Here is a 21,162-nt window from a genome sequence, read left to right as displayed (position 1 = left end):
GTGCGTAGACTACCTCGCCTTGTTGCTGTGCAGGATGGGGCGCCTTCATAGCTGGAGGGGCCGGCCTGGGTGTGCGCAGCCCCCACCCCCAGGCCGGCCTGGAGGGAGGAGGTAGGGAGTTAGGATGTGGTGTTTACAGATGGCTCTTTTCAGGAATTACGAATGGAAATCGCCAAACAAGAATTGATCGTCCAGGCCCGGGAGGCAGCATCCAGGGTCCTGCGAGCGCTCAGTGGTGCGTGGGGTTCGGGGCCTCCCCCTGCGGTTCTGTCATCCCCCCCCCCCCCCCCCCCAACTGCAGTTAACACCGCCTCTCCCATCTCCACTAGACCGGCAGACGTCTGAACGCATGGCCTTGGATGCCCGGAAGCGAGAGCAGTTCCAGCGGCTGAAGGAGCAGTTTGTGAGGGACCAGGAGGTAGGCCGGGGGGCCCAGCGTGGGTGTGGGCCCACAGAGTCTGGCTGTGACCAGCAAGACCGCGTGTGGGTCCTGTGTGCAGAGGCGCCGGGCGGCCAGGCAGGAGGACCCGGACGGCGACTTCGGCTATGCCCGAGAGCTCCGTGACAGGGAGAGGAGGCTGAGGGCCCTGGAGGAGCAGCTGGAGAGGAAGGCGAGGTAGGTGGCCGCCACGGGCTGATCCTCCTGGGGTGGTCTTGTGATGGTCTTCTCTTTCCTTTGAAGATCTCCCAGGTAGGGAGAGTAGGAGTCTGAACGCAGAATGTCCCCCTGAACTGACTGCTTATCTTGCTTTGGTGCCATTAACTTGTCCTGCCCTCCCCTGTGTCCCTGGTGTCTCCCGGCGGCACCTCTGTGGGGCACCGTCCCTTGCTGCTTGTCGTCTGTCTCGGGTCCTGACCTGGGATACTGGTGATGGAGCATGCGTCTGTGTGTGCGCCTGGATCCTGGTGTGTGGGTGGATGTTGTTGTCCTGTTTGTAGCAGAAAGGCTGTGCCCCTGGTCTGGGGCCGCCAGGTGGGAATGAGCCAGCCCAGGTCTGAACCCGGGTGCTTGTGGTGAGAGGGCCCAGATCACCAGGAGCCACGTGGGAGCTTTGGGCTTTGCTGCTGTGTACCTCTCGATTTGTCCCGAGTTCTCTGCATTTGGCACCGGCAGATCGGGAAGGCACCTTTTGTGCAGCTCGGGAAGAGAGGCCTGGCAGCCCAGGCCCCCTGCCTGTCCTTTCGCTTCGGGCCTCGTAGGGCTCATTTCCACCCCCCGGGCCCCCTGCCGGCCTTCTGCTTCCGGCTGCGGCTGCATAGGGCTCATTCTGGCATTTGTTCAGCAGTCATCTGCTGAGCCCTGGCGGGGGCCTGCCCACCCGGGCTCCCAGTCTTCTGGGCAGAAAGACCTGCCCGGCGAGGCCCCCACGGGGGCCGTGGGGGTGCCGGAGGGAGCAGCTGCTGGCCCGGGAGGGTGCCAGCAGTGCAGACTGCCCGCCAAGGGCCTCTGCCGTGAGCCATCCTAGCCTCCCGGGCACCAGCTGGACAGCACCGGGTGACTGTGGCAACATCTCTGGGCGTGGCTTCAGGCAGGCGCTGGTGGACCATTACAGCAAGTTGTCTGCAGAAGCGGCTCGTCGAGAGCAGAAGGCGCTGTGGAAGATCCAGAGGCACAGACTGGCAGGCGCGCGGCTGCGTTTCCTCGTAGAAGATGAGAAGCGCACTCGGGTATCCCTGTGGTTTCCGGTGGAGCCCCTCCCCCGGGCTTTGGGGGACTCGGAGCCCCCGAGGTGGCACACAGGCCTGTGTTCTGGGGGAGGGGCGGTAACTCGCATCCTTTGCTCAGAGGTGCCAAGAGTGGAACGTGAGCGTCCTGCCCTCAGACGACACAGACGGGGCCGTGGCTCCCTTAGGCCCAGGCTGCGAGAGAGTGCGGCACGAGCCTCTTCTCGTCTCCGCGCCACGGGGGGTGGTGGGCGGTGGGTGAGGGCGCTGAGGCTCGGGGTTAGCTTGAGTGGGCTGGATGCCCACCCTGGTGGTTGAATTTCAGGAGATGCTGAAGGACGTGTCCGAGAAGTCCTTGGAAGCCCCAGCCGTCCTCCCTGGTGCACACTCCCAGGTGAGGGGCTGGGGGCAGGCGTCGGGGGTGCAGCAGGGGGCTCCGTGAGCTGGATGCCCTGGTGTGCGCTGCCCTGGGGGCACAGTGGGTGCTGGGCCTGGCTCGTCCCGACACTTCCCCACCTGGTGAGCTCTGGTGCTGCTTGCAGAACTGAGCTCGGGGGACGGAGCCGGATGGCTGGAGGGACCAACACCCACTTCTGTTTCAGGCTTCGTCTCCAGGCCCCGAGCACTTAGCCGGAGGCGGCACCTGTGGCTCTGGGTATGCAGGGCGGCACGTGGCTGCTTATGATTGCGCGAGCACCCAGACACCGCAGCTCCCCCGGCCTCTGGTGGCGGCGGTCTGTGGCCCGCAGCCAGAGCGGGTGGACAGGCCGGGGCCATTTTCCGAGGGCCTCGGTATCCAAGACTTCCTGCCCACAGCCCGGGAGGCTGGAGAGGCTGAGCACGTTGGTGTGGCCCCCATCCTGGAGGAGGCGCTGCAGACCATCGGCTCAGACCTGCCTCCCTCTGCTGTGTCTGAAGTGGCGGGCACGGAGCCCTCTGGACCACAGGAGTATGATTTCAGAACTATCCTGAGGCCGGCTGTGGTCACCTTGGCTTCCCCAGCGTCTCTCCAGACTGTAGGAGGTGGCTCGAGTAATGAGGGGCAGCAGTTGTGGGAGGACAGTCTCATGCAGCTGGAGAACACATGTGTCCCAGATGGGCCAATGGCTGTGCCTCACTCACACACCCCTAGACTCAGATCCTCCCAGGAAGGGAGTAGCCAGGCCATGGGGCAGCTCCTTGGGCATGTGCCAGGGGGCAGCATTCCCGCAGGGGGTTATGCTTCTGGGATGGCTCCCTCGCGACCACAGTGGAACGTCCACGGACACGTGTCTGACGCCAGCATCAAGGTGGGAGAGAATGTGTGCGACGTGGCCCCCTCCCGACCACGATGGAACGTCCACGGACACGTGTCTGACGCCAGCATCAAGGTGGGAGAGAATGTGTGCGACGTGGCCCCCTCCCGACCACGATGGAACGTCCACGGACACGTGTCTGACGCCAGCATCAAGGTGGGAGAGAATGTGTGCGACGTGGCCCCCTCCCGACCACGATGGAACGTCCACGGACACGTGTCTGACGCCAGCATCAAGGTGGGAGAGAATGTGTGCGACGTGGCCCCCTCCCGACCACGATGGAACGTCCACGGACACGTGTCTGACGCCAGCATCAAGGTGGGAGAGAATGTGTGCGACGTGGCCCCCTCCCGACCACGATGGAACGTCCACGGACATGTTTCTGACGCCAGCATCAAGTTGGGAGAGAATGTGTGCGACGTGGCCCCCTCCCGACCACGATGGAACGTCCACGGACATGTTTCTGACGCCAGCATCAAGGTGGGAGAGAATGTGTGCGACGTGGCCCCCTCCCGACCACGATGGAACGTCCACGGACACGTGTCTCAGTCCCGTGTGGTGCTGGATGCACTCTCTGGGGAAGACCAGCCCGATACACCCACGCCCTACCAGAGCCCCACTGACCATGAGTCCCAGTCAGGCCTCAGCCTGGGAGCACAGAGCCCTGTCGGGGGACATGAGCCACGGCGGCCTGCAGACAGGGCCTCAGATGGTTCCTGTAGTCACGTGGTCAGCTCTGGCAGTGGGGAGGCGAGTGACCAGGCTTCGCCGTCTGCAGTGGCTGCATCTGGGGCTCTGGGAGACGGTATCCCTGAGGAGCCAGGTCAGTGGGGCCCCCACGGCTGTCCTATCATGGGTGGCAACTGTGGGCCCGAGAGGGGTTTGGGGCAAGGAGGAAGGGCAAGAAGTCTGCGGCCCTGGGGACTCGGGGGGAGCCACCTTGTAGGATGCACTTGACCGTGATACTCCCTCCTGCCCAACTTGTGTTGCTCAGGACCAGGGAGAAGTGGGGACACTGAGGACCTCTCTCCAAGCCACCCTTCAAGCTCACAGGTCAGGGCGGACATGGTTGGGGGTCAAGGGTCAGGGGAGTAAGCCGTGCCGCCTCTACCCGCCCCCACTCCCCCCATCCTGGCATGGGCAGTGAGGGCTTTGGCCTTCCAGGATGGGGCAGCATGTTGGGGAGACCCCCTCCCCCTTTCTTTCCTCTTCCGTGCAAGGAAGGGGCGGGTTCCTTGAGGCCTGGTCCTTCTAGGAAGGCGTGGCTACCGGGAGCAGCCCTGGCCTTGGTGAGGAGGAGGCTGCGGCCCAGCGCTGGGGCCAGGAGCAGGCCTACCTGACGGGCCTGGCGGAGCAGTACCGCCTGGAGCAATACCCGGACAGCTACGAGGCCATGTGTGAGTGGCCAGCCACGTGGGCAGGAGGGTAGGCGGAAGCCCGGCCCGACTGGCCTCGCGGCTTGACAGCAGCATGCCGTCCTGCAGCAGAGCCTCCTGTCGCCCACCTGCTACACCACGGGCTTCCGCGGGCCTTCTCCCTCCCCGAGGAACCCCGGGTCCGGTCGGATGCGGATGAGACGGCGGTGGAGCTCAGCGAGCTGCTGCCGCTGCCCGTGCTCATGAAGCACTCCATCACGGCGCCGCTGGCCGCGCAGTGAGTGCCCTCCCTACGGAAGGCCTCGCCCTGCACCTGAGCCGCGGCCCCGCCCCCGGCTGGCCCCGCCCCCACCCTGCCCCTGCCCCTGCGCGCCCTGTCCCCAGGTGGCCCCGCCCCCGGGCGGCCCCGCCCTGCACCTGACTCTAGGCCCCGCCCTCCCGCCCGCCAGCGTCTCCTTGGTGAACAAGGCCGCCGTGGACTACTACTTCGTGGAGCTCGGCCTGGAGGCGCACTTTGAGGCCCTGCGGCACTTCCTGCTCATGGAGGATGGAGAGTTTGCCCAGTCCCTCAGCGACCTGCTGTTTGAGAAGGTGACCCCTGGGCTAGGGGCGGGTGGGGGTGGGGGGGGAGGGCGGTGGTGCGGGACTCCCTCCGGACGCGTGTGCCCTCTCCTGCCTCAGCTGGGGGCGGGGCAGACGCCCGGGGAGCTCCTCAACCCGCTGGTGCTCAACTCGGTGCTGAGCAAGGCCCTGCAGTACAGCCTGCACGGGGACACCCCGTATGCCGCCAACCTCTCCTTTGCCCTCAAGTTCCTGCCCGAGGCGTTTGCCCCCAACGCCCCGGACGTGCTGAACTGCCTGGAGCTCAGGTACAAGGTCAGCGAGGCGTCGCCCCGGCGGGCGGGGAGGGGGGCCGGGCCGCAGGCGCACACTGAGCCACCCCCACCCCCCTCGCCCGCAGGTGGACTGGCCCCTCAACATCGTGGTCACCGAGAGCTGCCTGAGCAGGTACAGCGGCATCTTCTCCTTCTTGCTGCAGCTGAAGCTGATGATGTGGACGCTCAAGGACGTCTGCTTCCACCTCAAGCGTGCAGGTGAGGCCCGGCCGGGGCCCCCCGCCCGCCCCTGGCCCCGGGGGCCCCGGCTGACCCCTCCGCCCTCCCACAGCCCTGGTGAGCCGCGCGGCTGGCTCCGTGCAGTTCCGCCAGCTGCAGCTCTTCAAGCACGAGATGCAGCACTTCGTGAAGGTCACGCAGGGCTACATCGCCAACCAGATACTGCACGTCACCTGGTGTGAGTTCCGGGCCCGGCTGGCCGGGGTGGGCGACCTTGAGGAGATCCAGCGTGCGCATGCAGAGTACCTGCACAAGGCCGTCTTCAGGTGAGCTGCTCCTGGTGCCTCGAGCCGTGGTGGTGCTGGTGGTGGTAGGGTCCCCCGCCCCCCAGCAGCCACCTGTCTCCCACTGGCCGTCCCCCGCTCCCGACAGCCGCCTGTCTCCCCAGGGGACTGTCTCCCACTGGCTGCCCGTCTCCCCCCCCCCCCCCCAGCAGCCGCCTGTCTCCCCAGGGGACTGTCTCCCACTGGCTGCCCACCCCCAAAAGCCACCTGTCTCCCCAGGGGCCTGCTGACCGAGAAGGCTGCGCCTGTCATGAATGTCATCCATAGCATCTTCAGCCTGGTCCTCAAGTTCCGCAGCCAGCTCATCTCCCAGCCCTGGGTCCCGGCTGGCGGCCCACGGGGTGCCGAGCACCCCAACTTTGCCCTCATGCAGCAGTCCTACAGCACCTTCAAGTACTACTCCCATTTCCTCTTCAAAGGTGACTGTCCCCTAGGGCCGGGTGGGCTTGGGGGCCGCAGGGCAGGAGCTACCGGGGGGCCTGGCTGAGCCGTTTCCCCTGCTCCCTCCGCCACCAGTGGTGACCAAGCTGGTGAACCGTGGCTACCAGCCCCACCTGGAGGACTTCCTGCTGCGCATCAACTTCAATAGCTACTACCAGGACGCCTGAGGCCACGACACAGGTGCCCCCCCCCCCCCCCCCCCCCCCCCCCGCCAGTACCTGGCCTTCCTGGGAGGGCGGGTCAGGGCGCAGTGACCACACAGAGACGGGCCAGGCCAGGGAAGCTGCTGGTTTATTTGGGGACCGTGTCTGCCCAGTAGGTAGGGGGCCGGGGCCGCTCTGCCCACCTGGGCCCGCTCCCCACTGCTGAGCTCCTGTCCTCGCACCAAGCGGCTTTTGTGGGGAGCGCACCGAGCGTGGGGCGGGGCTGCTGAGTCTGTGTCAGACAGAGACGGGTCAGGTCCTGACTGGACGTCTCGGCCGTCATGGAGAGACGGGGCGTGGGGTCGCCCGCGGGGTGCCCACCGCCTCAAGGACTCAGCGGGGCTCGAGGCCTCGGGGGCTCCACGTGTGGAGGCCTCCGAGGCAGTTACGAGGATCACGTGACACACAGTTCTGCCGCCCACAGCGGGGGCTTGCTGCTGTAGGAGTGCCCCTCGGCCTCCGGGACCTCGGCGGCCTCCCCCTCCCTGTGGTAGGGGGTCTCCAGGAGCTTCAGCACCCGCCGCACCTGGAGAAGAGCAAGAAGAGGGCTCTTAGGGCCTGCCCGTCCCTCCTCACCCAGCCCCTGCTGCCGGACCCAGGGACGGAGGAGGGGCAGGCGTCCGCTCGCCTCTGAGAAGTCTCCGTTCTCGGCAGCCTCGATGGCATTCTGTGCGATGTAGTTCCGCAGGACGTACTTGGGGTTGCTGGCACGCATGACGCGCAGGCGCTCGGCCCGCCAGGTGTCACTGTCGCCGGCGCCCTCCCTGTCCTTCTCCAGCCGGGCTCTGGAATCACATCCGAGTTCATCTTTCCAGCAGACGCCCCCTCCCACGTCTCCCGGGCTTGGTTCCCTGCGTGGGGAGTCGTCTGCAGCCACGTCCCGGGGAGATGGTGGTGACGCGGGCGGTCAGCGCCCCGACCTGGAGCCTCGCCGGCCCCGGACGGCAGGGCCGGCCTCACCTGTACTCCCGGAGCCAGTCGGCCCAGTGGCTCGTGTTCCTGCTCAGAAGCTCGGCCGAGCTCAGCTGCTCCAGCCGCGACTGCTGCTCCACACGCTCTAGCTCCTTGGTGACGTTGGCTCGGGTGCCGATGAGCGCGAAGAGCTGGGGGTTCGACTGCGCCAGCATCAGCATCATGGAGAGCTGCCTGTGCAGAGGGGCAGCGTGAGGCGCGTCCTGACCACTGGGCGCACGGAGGAGGTGGCAATGGCTTCAGCGGCTCTGCTGTGCCACCGCCGACAGCCCCGGTGTGTGTGTGGGGGGGGGGGGGGGGGTGACCCGGGCCCGACGGGCGAGGCGGCCGTCCACCCCTGCTCTGCGGCAGCCCTTCCGTGTCGTGGAACGAGCGCACCCCGAGGGGCGGGTGCTGCAGGCTGACTTCTCCCTGCCGCTTGGCCCCTGCCTGTGTCCCGACCCCACAGTGACTTCCCCCAGGGGAAGGTCACTGCTGGCTGCTTCTCCACAGTGACCGCAAGGCTGGGTCCTCGAGGGCCCGGCGGGCAGGGACAGCACCGACACCCCCTTCCCCAGTCACGCTGGCTTTGTGTTCCATAGGCCCTGCTAGCCGGTCCTCCCTGTGTGTCCTGGCAGCCAGCAGCCACTCACCACAGCGCTGCACTAAATTCTCTCGAACCATGGTCTGTTGGCTTGTTTATCAAGACCCGGAAACCATGCTTCCCACGCCTTACTCGGAGCATGGGCTGCACCCTCAGGACACCGTGTGCTCCTCCAGGGGAGACGGTGCGGGAAAGCGTGGCCCGGCTGGTGATACCCGAGGGCCCACGGAGTCCTTCCTGGGCAGACGAGAGCCATTCCGGGTAGCTGCCCCCCCCCCCCCCCCCCCCCCCCCCCAGCCTGTGCCACTGGCCTCCCTGTGCGGTGGCAGCATTGCCGCCCTTCCCTCTGACCGGTGGGCCTCGGCGCCACAGATGTGGGGGCCCACCCACCTCCCCAGGTGCCCTAGCTAGCTCTTCCCAACATCCCAACATGCTCTGTTCTGAATGGTCCTCTCCTTCTGGAAGCCCATTCCAAGGAAGGGAGGCCTGGGTACCCACCGGGGATCCATCTGGGGTCGGAAGGCGAGCTTCAGCTCCTCCAGGGAGGCACACTGTGCGGTCAGCGCATCCAGGAACTCGGGCATGCCCTGGGGCTCTGGCCCAACTGGGAAGGAGCTCAGCAAGTGGAAGGTGTTGGTGAAGTCGGCACCTGCAACACGCCAGCGCTCAGGGTGCAGGCGGAGGCCTGGCCCTCGCCTCCCGCACCAGCGCCCGCGACGCCGGGCAGCCTCGTCAGGGTCGGGTCCGAGGGCTCCCGACCCCTGCTCTCCAGACTCCTCCTCGTCCCCACACACCTGCCACCCAGCGTGGCCACCACTCTGAGGTCGGTACGGCAAAGGCACCAAGGTCATCCCCTGGCCACTGTTGCTGTGCTCACAAGCCCCCCAGCCTACTAAAGGAGCCACAGGGCGTCAGGGAGAAGCCCCCGAAACACTTCAGAACAAACAGGGCTCAACACACAACAGATACTGAGAGTCCTCGGGCCGAGTTGTTGAAACACTAGGAAAACATCCTAAAAATACATACAGAAGGAAATGAGAAGGGAACCAGGACAATAAACGAAACACAGAAGCAGAAATGGAGGAAATGGACAGAAAACAATAAAGCGGCAGAAGTCCTCATGGGTAATGACTTTAAAAGTAAATGGATCAGCAGACGGCCTCTCCTGTGCTGTCCTGCCCACCTCTCCACACTGGTGTCCTCCATGAACTGCTCTAGCTTAAAAAAAAAAAAAAAGACTGGCAGGATGGATTTTTAAAAAGACAACTACAGGAGTGGCTGGGGGGCTCAGTGAAGTGTCTCTTGATTCGGACTCTGGTCACGATCTCACCGTTTGTGGGTGCGAGCCCCGTGTCGGGCTCTGTGCTGACAGCACTGAGCCGGCTTGGGATTCTGTCTCCCTCTCTTTGCTCCTCCCCTGCTGTCTCTCATGCAGACTCTCAAATTAAAACAAAACTACACACTGTCCATAAGATACTTTCAACTGGTTGAGTCAGACAAGTAGACTTTCAGTAGGAAATCGGTAAATGACCATGGTTTTCCTTATATACTGGTAAAACAGTTCATCAGAAAGATTTTTATAAGTGTATGTGCCAAACGAGCACCAAAACTTACAAAGCAAACCTCTGTAAAACGTAACAAGAAACAGAATGGTTCTCTAAGAGCTGGAGGCTTTAGCAGCCCACTTTGGATAATGGATGGGATGTCTGGACCGCAGACCAACAAGGACATGGGGAACTTGAATGCTTGTCACGCTACTGCATCAGACCTCAACAGAACTCCGTCCAATCTTCTCAGGTACACACGGGACAATCTCCAGGGCAGATCACATGTTCAGCCATACAACGTAAGTCTTAATATGTTTAAAAAGACCTATCTCTTCCAACCACAGTGGGATGAGAACACAAATCACTAACAGAAGGAAAGCTGGCGAATTCACAAATAATGTCAAAATTAACCAGTGGGTCCAAAAAATAAAAACAAATCACAAGGAAAATTAGGAAATACTTAGAGGCAGGAAAATAAAAACACAGCATACTGAAATTTACAGGATGCCACAAAAGCAGTGGTCAGAGGGAAATTTATGGTGCTAAATACCTGTTAAAAGAACAGATCTCAATCGCAAGAAAAAAGTAAATTTGCAATTGTGTGGTGATGGATGTTAACTACACTTGTGGTAGTGATCATTTTGCAGTGTGTACGAAGAGTGAATCGTGTTGTACGCCTGCAACTAACAGTGTTAACATGTCAGATCTCAAAAAAAAATCTCAATAACTTCATGTTTTACCCGAGGGATTAGAAGTAGAACAACATAAGACCAAAGCTGGCAGAAAGAAAGAAAGGTTAGAGCAGAGATAAATGAAATAGAGAACAAAAACCAATGAAACCAAGAGCTGGTTCTTTGAAAGGATCAGCAAGACTGACAAACTTTTAGCTACTGACAAAAAGAGACACGTTCAGCTAAAACCAGAAATGAAAATGGGGCCAGGAGTGTTGATTACACAGAAATGAAAGACTCTGAGAAGAGTGAACAACTGCACGCTGATAAACTAGATGACGCAGAGGTAATCAGCAAATTCTCAGAAACACAATCCGCCACAACAGATTCCGAAGAAATGGAAAATCTGAGTAGTCTTGTAACAAGTAAGGAAACGGAATCAGGAATCAAAACTCTCACAACAAAGAAAACGTTAGGACGTCACTGGTAAGTTCTACCAAATATCAGGGAATTATCCCCAGTCCTCCTTCAACTCTTCTGAAAAACAGGACAGGACAGGACATTTCCTAACTCATTTTATGAGAGCAGCATGCCTAGATATTGAAGCCAAAGCTACCGCGGACCAACCTCCTGTACAAATGTCGACTGGGGCCCTCCTGATGGGGTCTGCGCCCTCAGGAGAAGAGCCACCAGCCCTCGCTGCCTCTCTGTTCTCTGCCCTGGAAGGAGCTCCACCCCGGCAACCTGGCCACGCCGCACCCCGATCTCCGACCTCCAGCCTCCAGAACTGTGACAGATTGAGGTCTGCTGGGTAAGCTGCCCAGTCTGTGTGGTTTGTTACGGCGGTTTAACTTGACTAAGACGGGGTGTGAAGGGAGGAGCTTCCCCCATGTGTTCATCTCAACTGATGCAAAATGGTAAAAATACTCCAAACTAGGAGTAGAAGGAAACCCTCAATTTCATAAAAGCCGTATGTAAAAAAGCCACAGACAGCCTCATACTTAACAGTGAAAGACAGAGAGCGCTCCCCTGAGGGCAGGAACAAGGGAACACCCGCTGTACCACTTCGGGTCAACGTGGTACCAGAAGCTCCAGCCAGAGCGGTCTGGTCAGGTCCACACGGGATCCGGCAACTCCGCCTGGAGGTGCAGCCCCAGAACTGAGAACAGGGACTCACACGCCTGCTGGTATGTGTGTTTCCACGGCAGCGTTTTCCTCAGCAGCCCAAGGGAGAAAACAACTGTGCATCAGTCCGTAACCGGGGAACAAAGCGTGGTCCCTGCACACCACGAGGTACCACTCAGCTTGCGAGGGAACAGAGTCCCGATACCCGCTGCCCCACCACGGATGAGCCTTGAGGACGCTGCTCGGTGGAGGAAGCCGGCACACGAGGACGGATCCCGTGTGGACCCGTTTCACGTGAGGTCCCTGGAGGAGTCAGATCCACAGACAGAAGGCAGAACGGGGGCTCCAGGGGCTGGGGAGGCAGACGGCGGTGAGAGTGCAACGGGGACAGGGTGTCCGCCTCGCACACTGAGGAGTCTGGAGACACTGGCTGCGCCACAGCGAACGTGCTTGGTGCCCCGACCTGCTCGCTTGATGGCTGACGCGGTACGTCTTACGCGCTGTATTATTTCACCCAAATGAAAAGGCCAGGCCCCCCCGTGGCGCACTCGCCTGGCCACACTCACCGGTCAGGTGCATGGTCTCCAGGAGCTTGGCCACCAGCACTCCATCGTCCTCCAGTTCGGCGCGCACGAGGCCCAGCTTCCTGCGCATCTTCTGCAGATAGTGCCGGCGGAACTCGGCGTCAAACTCCTCCGCCAGGATGGCCTCCCCCAGCTCGCGGGGCAGCTCGGGCTCCAGGGCCTCAACCAGCTTCTGCAGGTTCCATTTGCACACTTCGGGCTGCTTGCTGTATGCATAGCGCCCGGCGTTGTCCGAGGCGTTGCACACGTGGTCAGGGTCGTACCTGCCACACAGGGTGAGAGAGCCGTCAAGGGGACGATGCGGAGCCCCCGGGGGTGCCCAAAGGCCGTGCCTGCGTGGCCACCGCTCCCCTGCCCCTGCCCCGGCCGGACCCCTCTGGCCGGGTGCATCCCCCCTGCTCACCACCTGCTCCCGCCCTGGCCCCTTCAGCCCGCTCCCGATCTGGGAGTGGAGGCGCCCTTTTAAAACGCTTCTCTGCTCAGAACCTTCCAGGGGACGTCTTCCTCTGGGAATGGCCAGCCAGGCATGTCCAACAGCTAAATGCTGGACAAAACGTCCAGAGCAGATGCATATACCCGCAGGCCTCTCCCCAGCGGTCCCTGCACCGTCGGCGCCCACTTGCTGCCCCGGGCCACTCACCTGTCCAGGAACCCAAAGGGACCGTAGTCGATGGTGAGCCCCACGATGCTCATGTTGTCTGTGTTGAGCACGCCGTGGCAGAAGCCCACACACTGCCACTCGGCCACCATCCGGGCCGTGCGACGGGTCACCTGCAGCACAACAGGCGCGGGTTGCCCCCTGCCCCCACCCCTCCTTTCCCGCCCCGATTCCGGCAGGGCCCGTCCTCTGGCCTCCCCGCCGACACGTGTGGGGAGGACAGGACGGAATGTGTGTGGAGGAAAAGGCATCTCGGACGAGCAGGTGTGTGGAGGCTCCAACCCCACGTTCGCCTCCTCCCTCTTTCGCATACTCCCTGATCGTGGCTTTTACCCAAGAAACCAAAAATGTCAGGGAACCTCGATATCCCCGCGACTCGGGCCCAGGAGGACAATGGCATGGACATGAGGAAGTCCGCACACGAGCAGACAAATCCTGCCCTTGGTCCAGGCTGCTGTGCCCAGGGCCCCATCTCGTCCTTCGAGCTGCCAGACAAGGAGGCCAATGACCTACCTGCCGCGGCCCAGTGGGCTGCCAGCGGGCCATTCACGCGGCCACATCCACTGCCCATGCAGCCCCCCTGTGCCCCCCACCCCCGTGCGGCCTCGAGGGTGCCCGGCCAGCACCCGCAGGCACTGGCCCCAGACACACCTGCCCCGTCACCCATCACGGCTGCGAGCAGAACCCCGAGACACCTCCCGGCAGCCCACAGCCCAGGCGCTTGCCCACAGAAGAGGGCAAGAACCAGAGAGTGGCTAAAAAAGGTCAAGAGAGTGGCCAGGGTCAGGCAGGACGAGGCCCCACAAACACCTGCTTGGCACTCCTTCTCATGGAAGCCGTGCTCAAGCGTGCCCCTGCCTTCTCCTTCACCCCCTCGCCGACACTGCAGGCCCCGAGCTGAGTCAGCTGATGGAATGCCGTGGCCACGTTGAGTGTCATGGGTGACCTCTGCACGGAAGCCACGCCTGATGGCCCTTGGGGGGAGGGGAGGCACAGACACAAGCCGCGGGGTCAGCACCTCCATCAAACCGAGGGACTGGGTCAGACAAGGTGTGCACGGCTGGGTACCCAGTGCATTGGGGTCATTCCCTTCACACTCGTCCGGCGGGGCTCGGTGGGGGCACATGGACACACGCCAGTGCCACTGAAACAAAATGATCCTTGGTTTGTCCCAGGACCCCTGACCTTGACGCAGGGTTTCCAAGAAGTCGGTCCTGCTCAAAGCCAACAAGTGGTGACTGGGTTTGGGACAGGGGAGTGACTGACAGGGGCAGGGACACCAAGTGAGAACCTCTGTCTACCAGCCAAGTAGACCGGGTCGTCAGCAGCAGGTAGGGCCGGGGCCAGGGCACCGCCACACCTACCTCCCGGAAGAAGGCCGCATTCCTTTGCACGCTGTTGTCGGCGTGAGCGGCCTGGATCTCGGGATAAAACGTGCCGATCACGTAGTCCAGCATCCGTACTCGAATGTCATTCCTCCCCACACTGGGGCCCTCGCGCCCTGTGTGCTCATCTGCAGACTTAAAAATCTCAAAGGATCCGAACCTGGAGGGAAGACCCAAGTTTTTAACAGGTTAAACGTGACTCTGCCCCGTCGTGGGAAGAACACGCTGATTAAAACAAAACCAACAAGAACAGAACTAATCTATTTCAGTGACACAGAACCAGCCTGACTCTGGTCAAGTCCCACACAGCCCCGGGCGTGCATGCGGGACGCCCAGGAACACAGGGCTGACTCCGGGCACGAGGAGGGCTCTGTGCCCATCCCCCTGCGTCAAGGAGCACGTCAGTGACGGGCATCCTGTGGTGGGGTGACAAGCAGGGTCAGCAGTGGCTCTCCACTGGGTGTCACCCGGAGGGTGTGAGGCACCGTTTGGAGACATTTTTGGTTTTTAGGTCTGGCATCAGCCCCGGGAGGTGGTGGGTGGAGGCCAGGGATGCCGCCCGACCTCCTGCCAGGTACAGGGCGGCCACGCAGCAAAGAGCAGTCTGGTGCTTCTGCAGGAAGAAGCCCTGGGTGTCCTGGGGTGAGGCCGGTCACTGCCCTGGCTCCTCTGTCCCCCAGGGGATGGAAGGAAAAGCCAGGGACTCTGAGCTGTAGGCGTGGGTGGGGCCAGCAGGGAATGGCCCCGTTGCCCCTGATACACACGGGGTCTGCCTGGCTCCAGGAGGGGGCCCCAAGATGCCACAGCCACTTGTGACAAGCGTGGGTTCAGGTAAGCAGAACGGAGCGTGTGACGCCAGACAGCGCGGTGACATCACGGAGAAACAGGCTTGCGTCAGGAACGGGAACCAGAGAGGGTTCCGGTTAATGAACTGAGTGGAGAATGGCCGCAGCCAACCGGAGCTCGTCAGGTGTGGAGCAGCCTGCGTTCACAGTGACACCAACGAGGCCATTTTCTTGGTGACTTTGATGCAGTTCCTTGTCACGAACTCCCAAGTAAACCGCTCTATACCGCCCCCCGCCCCCCCCCCCCCCCCCCGCTGCCTCGGGGGGCCCGCCCACCCCAGCCTCGCTCCAGCTACACAGGCTGTTGCCTGGTGGGAACGGCCCGGTGGGGGAGTGTGGGCGGGCGGGGCACAGTGACCCGCACGCGGGACAGGGTTCCCGGCCCAGACACGCCCAGTGCCTTTTGCACCTGCGACTCCGTCCCCGCAGGTGCAGAGCATCTACCTCCTGGCCGGTGCGCTGGCGCTGTTCTAGGGACCCGCCGTGGGATGGGGTCCAAACGGCGTGTCACTGTGGGGCGCTTCATCTACCAGACTCCCCGCTGTCTAAGCACAGACCTACAGCCTGACAACAGCAAGCGTTCAGACAGCCCGAGGGGACCCCGGCATTACCTTAGAAAAGTGGAAGCTATACGCAACACAACCGTGCACTTTTCATATTTTGGATTACCATCATAGAACACGTCGCGGACAACGGTGGACTGGGATGTGACGCAGGCCCCGGCCCGCGTGGTGGGGATGCCCAGGTGGAACATGGCCTCACTGCACAGGAACTCTCGGATGCTCGACCGCAGGACTTTGCGGCCGTCAGCCTGTCTGAAATCAAACACAGGTCATCGTGCCATCAGGCAGGCGTCCACTCGACACCGAGGTTCAGGCGGCAGATGGGAGGGACCGAAAGCATCCTAAGGGCTTCCTAAAAATCACCCACCGGCAGCTCTAACGTGACTGCGCAAGAACCCCATCACACATGCTACCTGGCACTGATGAGGCCCGAACGTCGCCCCAGACCCGGCGGCCAAGGCACCGAGTGCCGGCCCGTAGCCGGAGGCCAGACCGACGCCGAGGACGGTGAGGGCCACCTCAGGCCTCCCCAGAGGGAAGCGGCCAAGCGCCACACACTCACCCTGTCCATCTGCAACTTGGTTGTTCCAAAGAATTTGTTTTACAAAAGCACTCCTACGGTAACGCAGGGCAGGACAGCATCGTTCGCATACGAAAGGGGGATCTCAGAGTCCCTCGGAGGGGAGGACGGAGGCCTTGGAGGGCTCGAACTGCTTTTTACCCCAAGCCTCTATTATGATTAAGACTTTATCAGAGCAGTTCCAGGCTCACGGCAACGACACAGGCCCCCTGCTGCCCTCGTGGCCCTCGTGGCCTCTACCGTCAACGTCCCCACCAGGTGGGACATTTGTTGCCATTAGCAAGTGTACCTGGATGCGCCATCATCACTCAAGGCCCACGTTTAAACGGGGTCACGCCGAGCGCTGCGGACCGTGGGGGTTTGGACAGATGGGTGGCGACGAGGACCCATCATCGCGGTACCACACACAGACCGCTGCCGCCTAACCTCCTCGCGCTCCACCCGCTCACCCCTCCCCTGTAACTCATGATCTTTTCTTCCTCTCCGTACTTCCGCCTTCCTGGGAAGCTCGCAGCCAGAGTCGTAGCGCAGACTGGCTCCTTTCTCGTCGTCTTCCTCCATGTCTTCTCACGGCCTGAGCGCTCGCTTCTCGCCTGTGCAGGGTCCTATTCCCTCGTCCGGAGGCGCCACGGTCCGTTTGCCTCCTGAAGGACATGCTGCTTGCTTCCGGGTTTTGACAGGTCTGAATAAAACTGCTACAAACATCCACGTGCAGGGTTTTGTTGGACACAGGCTCTCAGTCTTTCGGGTAAACAGCAGGAGCACGACTGCTGGGCCACGAGGTAACAGCACCGCCTTGCAGCCACCAGCAAGTGGGTGGAGCACGTGCTCCCGCTGCCACACGGCCTCCCGGCGCCTGGTGCTGTCGGTGCCCCGGGTCTGCCCCCCGCCCCCACCCCCCGCAGGTGTGCGGCGGCATCTTGTCGCCGTGAGAATTTGCATTTCCCTGGTAACTCACGATGTGAAGCGTCTCTTCGAGGAGCTTGCTTTCCATCTGTGTCTCCTCTTTGGTGTCAGGTCTGTTCAGGTCTTTGGCCCATTTTAAGGGCCCAGGTTGTTTTGTTTTCTTATGATCGAATTTAAGAAGTTCTTTGTCTACTTCGGACAACACTCCTTTATCAGATGCATCTTTTGCAAATATTTTCCCCCGTCTGTGGCTTTTCTTTTCACTCTCGATTTTGTCTGCTGCAGAGCACAAGGGGTGTTGTTTTGTTTGTTTTGTTTTTGCAGAGCAAAAAAGTTTTAACTTTAATGGAGTCCAGCTCATCAATGACTTCTTTCATGGATCTTGCATTTGGTGTTAGATCTAAAAAGTCACGTCCAAACCCAAGGTCCTCCGGGCTTTTTATCTTCTAGGAGTTTTATACTTTTGCATTTAGGTTTATGATTGCTCTGAGTTTACTTTTGCGAAAGGTGGCAAGTTCGTGTCTAGATACCTTTTGTGTGTGTGTTCAGTTGTCCCAGTGCAATCTGTTGGCATGACGATCTTTGCCCCTTCGTCAAGGATCAGCTGGCTGTACCGAGGGGGAGGTCTGTCCTTATTCCACTGAGCAATCCCTTCACCGACACTGCATTTACCTAATGCCTATGGTTTTGCAGTAAGGCTCGACGTCAGTAGTGCCGGCTCTCTGGTTTTGCCATTCTTCGTATCATGTCGGTCACTCTAGGTCTTTTGCCTCTCTGTGCAAACTTTCGAATCCTGTCACCAGTATCTACAGAATGACCCGAGATTCTGTTGGGATTGTACTGAAGTCAAATTGGGACCAAGTGACATCTTGACAATAGTGAGTCCTCCTGTCCGTGGACATGTAATGTCTTTCCATTTCTTTATTTTTGGCATCTTTTATCAATTTTATAATGTTCCTTATAAAGATCTTGTATATATTTTGTTAGATTAATACCTATTTCATTTTGAGGGGTGCTAGGGTAAATAGTATTGTTTTTAACTTCAAATTCAAGTTGCTCATTGCTTATACGGTAAAGGGATTGACTTTTGTATAATTTCGGATCCTGCAACTTTGCTGTAACTGCTTATTCATTTTGGTCACATCTTTGAGATTTTCTATGGATGTTTATCCCCAAACTGAGACAGTTTCATTTCTTCCATCTCCATCTGTATACCTTTAATTTCCTTTTCTTGTCTTACTGTGTTAGCTAGCACTTCCAGTATGATGCTGAAAGGCAATGGTGGGGGAAACAACTTTCCCTTGTTTCTGATCTTAGTGGGAGAGTTTCCAGGCCCTCACCAAGTAGATGGTAGCTGTGGTTTTCTGTAGAAATTCTTTATCAACTTGAGGAAGTTCCTCTCTTCCTAGTTTGTCGAATTTTTGTCACGAATGGGTGCTGGCTTTCGTCAAATGCTTATTCTGCATGTATTGTTATGATCGTGGTCCTCAAGCCTCCACTAGACACATCTAGGCCTCCTGCCTCACCTTGCCCATGGCTCATCCTCGTGTAAGCGACACCTCTAGAAACCAGACCTGGCAGTCACCCCAGAGCTCACTGTGTCGGCCTCTGGCCAGTGTGACCCTCGGTTCACAGCTGCACTCCACTCACCTCCTTCTAGTCTATGTGAGGACCTGTGACAAGGAAACCTGTCCTCAAATGTCATTCCACCCTTCCCTGGCCCTGGGAATTACTTCTCATCTGGTTAGATTTCACTCAGTAGGAAGCTAGCACAGCGCAATTTAATCTTGAATCTGATAGAAATGGTCCTGAAAATATGCAGCCATATTCTTGCTCGAGGCAGGGTTCTCAAAGCAAAAGCCAGAATTGAACGATTCTACAGCAAGGGTAAAGGGCCTCGGAGAGCAGTCCTGCACCCACAGAGCCAGAGGACACATGACAACAGTCCCTTTTCCTGTACACCCATGTCAGTTCCCAGTGCAGCTGCTGGGATGGACCCAACTGAGGGAAAGCTCTTCTGTACCTGCCAGGAGAGGCATATTCTGAAATCCCAACCCCATGGCACGCAGGAGGCAGAGGCGAGAAGTCACCTGTCCACCCCCCAAAAGCCACACCTGGGTATCCAGCAGCAGCTGGCTTTAAGCCACTCGTAGCCACTTTGGACGTTAGCCTCAAGTCTTGCTGAAGTAGGGGACCACAGGACACAGGGAGGGGTGGGGTGGGGTAGGTGGGTGCCAACCTGAGTAAAGGGTAAATTACTGCTTTCTTTTAAAGAAAAAATATTCTAGGGGCACCTGAGTGACTCAGTTGGTTAAGTGTCTGACTTGATTTCAGCTCAGGTCACGATCTCACAGTTTGTGGGATCTGTTGCACAGATCATGTCAGGCTCTGTGCTGGGTGTGGAGTCTGCTTGGGATTCTGTCTCCCTGTCTCTCTCTGCCCCTCCCCCACTCGCTCGCTCTCTCTAAAAATAAGCAAATGTTAAAAAAAATATGTCAGCAGACCTCAGGTCTGAAAACATGGGACTTAAAACTCAAGTCTTCAAATATAAAAAGCAACTTCCAACAGCAGATTACTCACAAAAAGGTTTGTCTTTATAACTGGCAAAAATAAATGACCAAAAAGGAATACATGAAGTTTAAAGGTGCTCAAAAGAATGAACAGGCCTTAGGGTGAGAAGCACCCATTCCAAGGAGCAGAAACTTCCGTTAGCCACTGGTGCAGACAACTCTGAGCAGGTGCGGGTGGCGGTGGCGCTAGGCTGAACTCAGACTTCACAGACAGAAAGGTCTGGAGACTGGGGGATGAGGAAAAACCAGTTATTCTGTGGGTCAGAGGTGGAGCTGCTGCGGGGAGATGGGGAGGGGCGTATTCAGTCCCTGGAGGGAGGGCAAAGGGAAGTGGCCAGAGGGGAGACATGCCCTTAGGATTTCCCTGAACCTAAAACGACGACTTGGGTATAACTTTTTCAGCCATTTAACAAACACAGACTAAATGCACGAACTGTTTGACGGAAAAGAGCAGAACAGACTGTCTGCACAGAAGAGGCAGGACGGCTACAAGGCTACAAGAGCACCCTGCTGGGTCAGGCTGCTGGGATCTGGAGCCAGGCTCTGGCCCACAGGTGCCTGGAAGCCTGTGCTTGGGAGAATGTCCGCTGGGGGCATGGGATCTGAGGAGGTCTCTCTTGCCCCTTCCAGGGCACTGGCCGCATCTGGGATGCCAGTGTTGGAGGGAAGCAGACTGCCCAAGTAGCTTTCAGACTGCTGACAAATCACCCCGCCTCCCCGGAGCACCGGTGGCCAGGCCGGGGGTGGGCGGGGAGGACGCGAGTGTCTCACGCAGAACTGATTCCAAAGTCCTTGTGTCGTTTATGAGAACGGCACAAGAGCAACTGCCGGGGCTCTGCGATCAGAGGCGGCAGGATCCCCTCACTATACCGGTCGGAGGGGACAAGGGCACTTGGCAGCGGCACTTCAGCAGGGGAGGAGGCCCAGCGGCCACTGCCCCTCCTCCTGTCCTCTCCTTTTGATCTCAGGGCCTTTGCACCAGCTGTTCCCGTCTCCAGGATGCCGGACCCCTCTCATGTCCTATGCCCCTAGGTGAAACTTCCAGTCACATCTCACCCCCAACTAGGGAGGAAAACGGTGGGGCTGCACACACCGGCCCCCGCCCCATCCCACCCGGAGAAGGGCGTGCGGGCCGCTTTCGGGGGTCAGCCCCCTCCGGGCCCCAGCCACCCGCCCCGGCCCACCTGGAGAAGGGCGTGGGGCCGGCGCCCTTGAGCTGCAGCTCCCAGCGCTCGCCGGCCGCCGTGCACACCTCGCCCAGGTACATGGCGGCGCCGTCGCCCAGCTGCCCCGCGAACTGGCCAAACTGGTGGCCGCAGTAGCAGTGCGCGGCGGGCTCGGCGCCCGGCAGCAGCGCGTTGCCGCTGAAGAAGAGCGCGACCTCGGCCTCGCGCGCCTCGCGGGCGGCGTCGTCGGCGGGCGGCGCGCCCAGGCCCAGCAGCGCCAGCGCGGGCTCCGACAGCGCCACGAGGCGCGGCTGGCGCAGCGGCGCGGGCCGCACGCGGCTGAAGCAGGCCCCCGGCACGGGCCGCGGCGCGGACGGGGCGCCCTCGGGGCCGGGCGGCGGCGTCTCCACGGGCAGCGCGCGCAGGGCGCGGTTGTCGAAGCGCAGCCCCGCCAGCCAACGGGGCGCCGGCTCCATGGCAGCGCCGCGTGCGGCGGCCGAGGCGGAGCAGGGCGCGCGCGGCGGGCGCTGGCCCAGGGGCGGCGACCGGACACGGGCTGCCGCGAGCAAAGCCCCGAGCGCTGCCCTGAGAGCGGCCATCCGCGGGGCCGCTGCGGCGGAAGTCCCTC

General features: G+C 60.5%; 2 protein-coding genes across 6 annotated transcripts in view; one reads left to right on the top strand and one right to left on the bottom strand.

Annotated features, from left to right (window-relative positions):
- The window catches only part of TUBGCP6 (tubulin gamma complex component 6), a 22,264-nt gene extending 14,251 nt beyond the window's left edge, over positions 1–8,013 (top strand). The window contains exons 11-26 of one of the 5 annotated variants that reach the window (XM_060656040.3): positions 154–235; positions 330–418; positions 501–616; positions 1,530–1,668; positions 1,991–2,059; positions 2,268–3,783; positions 3,961–4,013; positions 4,216–4,357; positions 4,445–4,613; positions 4,786–4,927; positions 5,018–5,212; positions 5,298–5,430; positions 5,504–5,717; positions 5,955–6,154; positions 6,252–6,356; positions 6,804–8,013. In XM_060656040.3, coding sequence (XP_060512023.3) covers positions 154–235; positions 330–418; positions 501–616; positions 1,530–1,668; positions 1,991–2,059; positions 2,268–3,783; positions 3,961–4,013; positions 4,216–4,357; positions 4,445–4,613; positions 4,786–4,927; positions 5,018–5,212; positions 5,298–5,430; positions 5,504–5,717; positions 5,955–6,154; positions 6,252–6,343 — 3,351 coding nt within the window. In that variant the 3' untranslated portion in view covers positions 6,344–6,356; positions 6,804–8,013. Of the gene's footprint in view, positions 1–153; positions 236–329; positions 419–500; positions 617–1,529; positions 1,669–1,990; positions 2,060–2,267; positions 3,784–3,954; positions 4,014–4,215; positions 4,358–4,444; positions 4,614–4,785; positions 4,928–5,017; positions 5,213–5,297; positions 5,431–5,503; positions 5,718–5,954; positions 6,155–6,251; positions 6,357–6,803 lie in introns of those variants that run through there. The other 4 variants (XM_060656039.3, XM_060656038.3, XM_060656037.3 and 1 more) reach the window with 4 other exon arrangements.
- SELENOO (selenoprotein O) lies at positions 6,449–21,162 on the bottom strand. The gene is made up of 9 exons (XM_078449256.2): positions 20,553–21,162; positions 15,361–15,564; positions 13,884–14,064; positions 12,502–12,632; positions 11,844–12,124; positions 8,433–8,583; positions 7,340–7,525; positions 7,008–7,164; positions 6,449–6,905 (listed from the first exon to the last, which is right to left on the bottom strand). Exons 1-9 carry the CDS (start codon positions 21,131–21,133, stop codon positions 6,765–6,767), a joined length of 2,013 nt encoding a protein of 670 aa, XP_078305382.2. The 5' UTR covers positions 21,134–21,162; the 3' UTR covers positions 6,449–6,764.

This window comes from Panthera onca, chromosome B4, assembly GCF_046562875.1.
Source record: "Panthera onca isolate mPanOnc1 chromosome B4, mPanOnc1 haplotype 2, whole genome shotgun sequence".
NCBI classification, from domain to species: domain Eukaryota; kingdom Metazoa; phylum Chordata; class Mammalia; order Carnivora; family Felidae; genus Panthera; species Panthera onca.
This window is presented reverse-complemented; position numbering and strand designations above follow the sequence as displayed.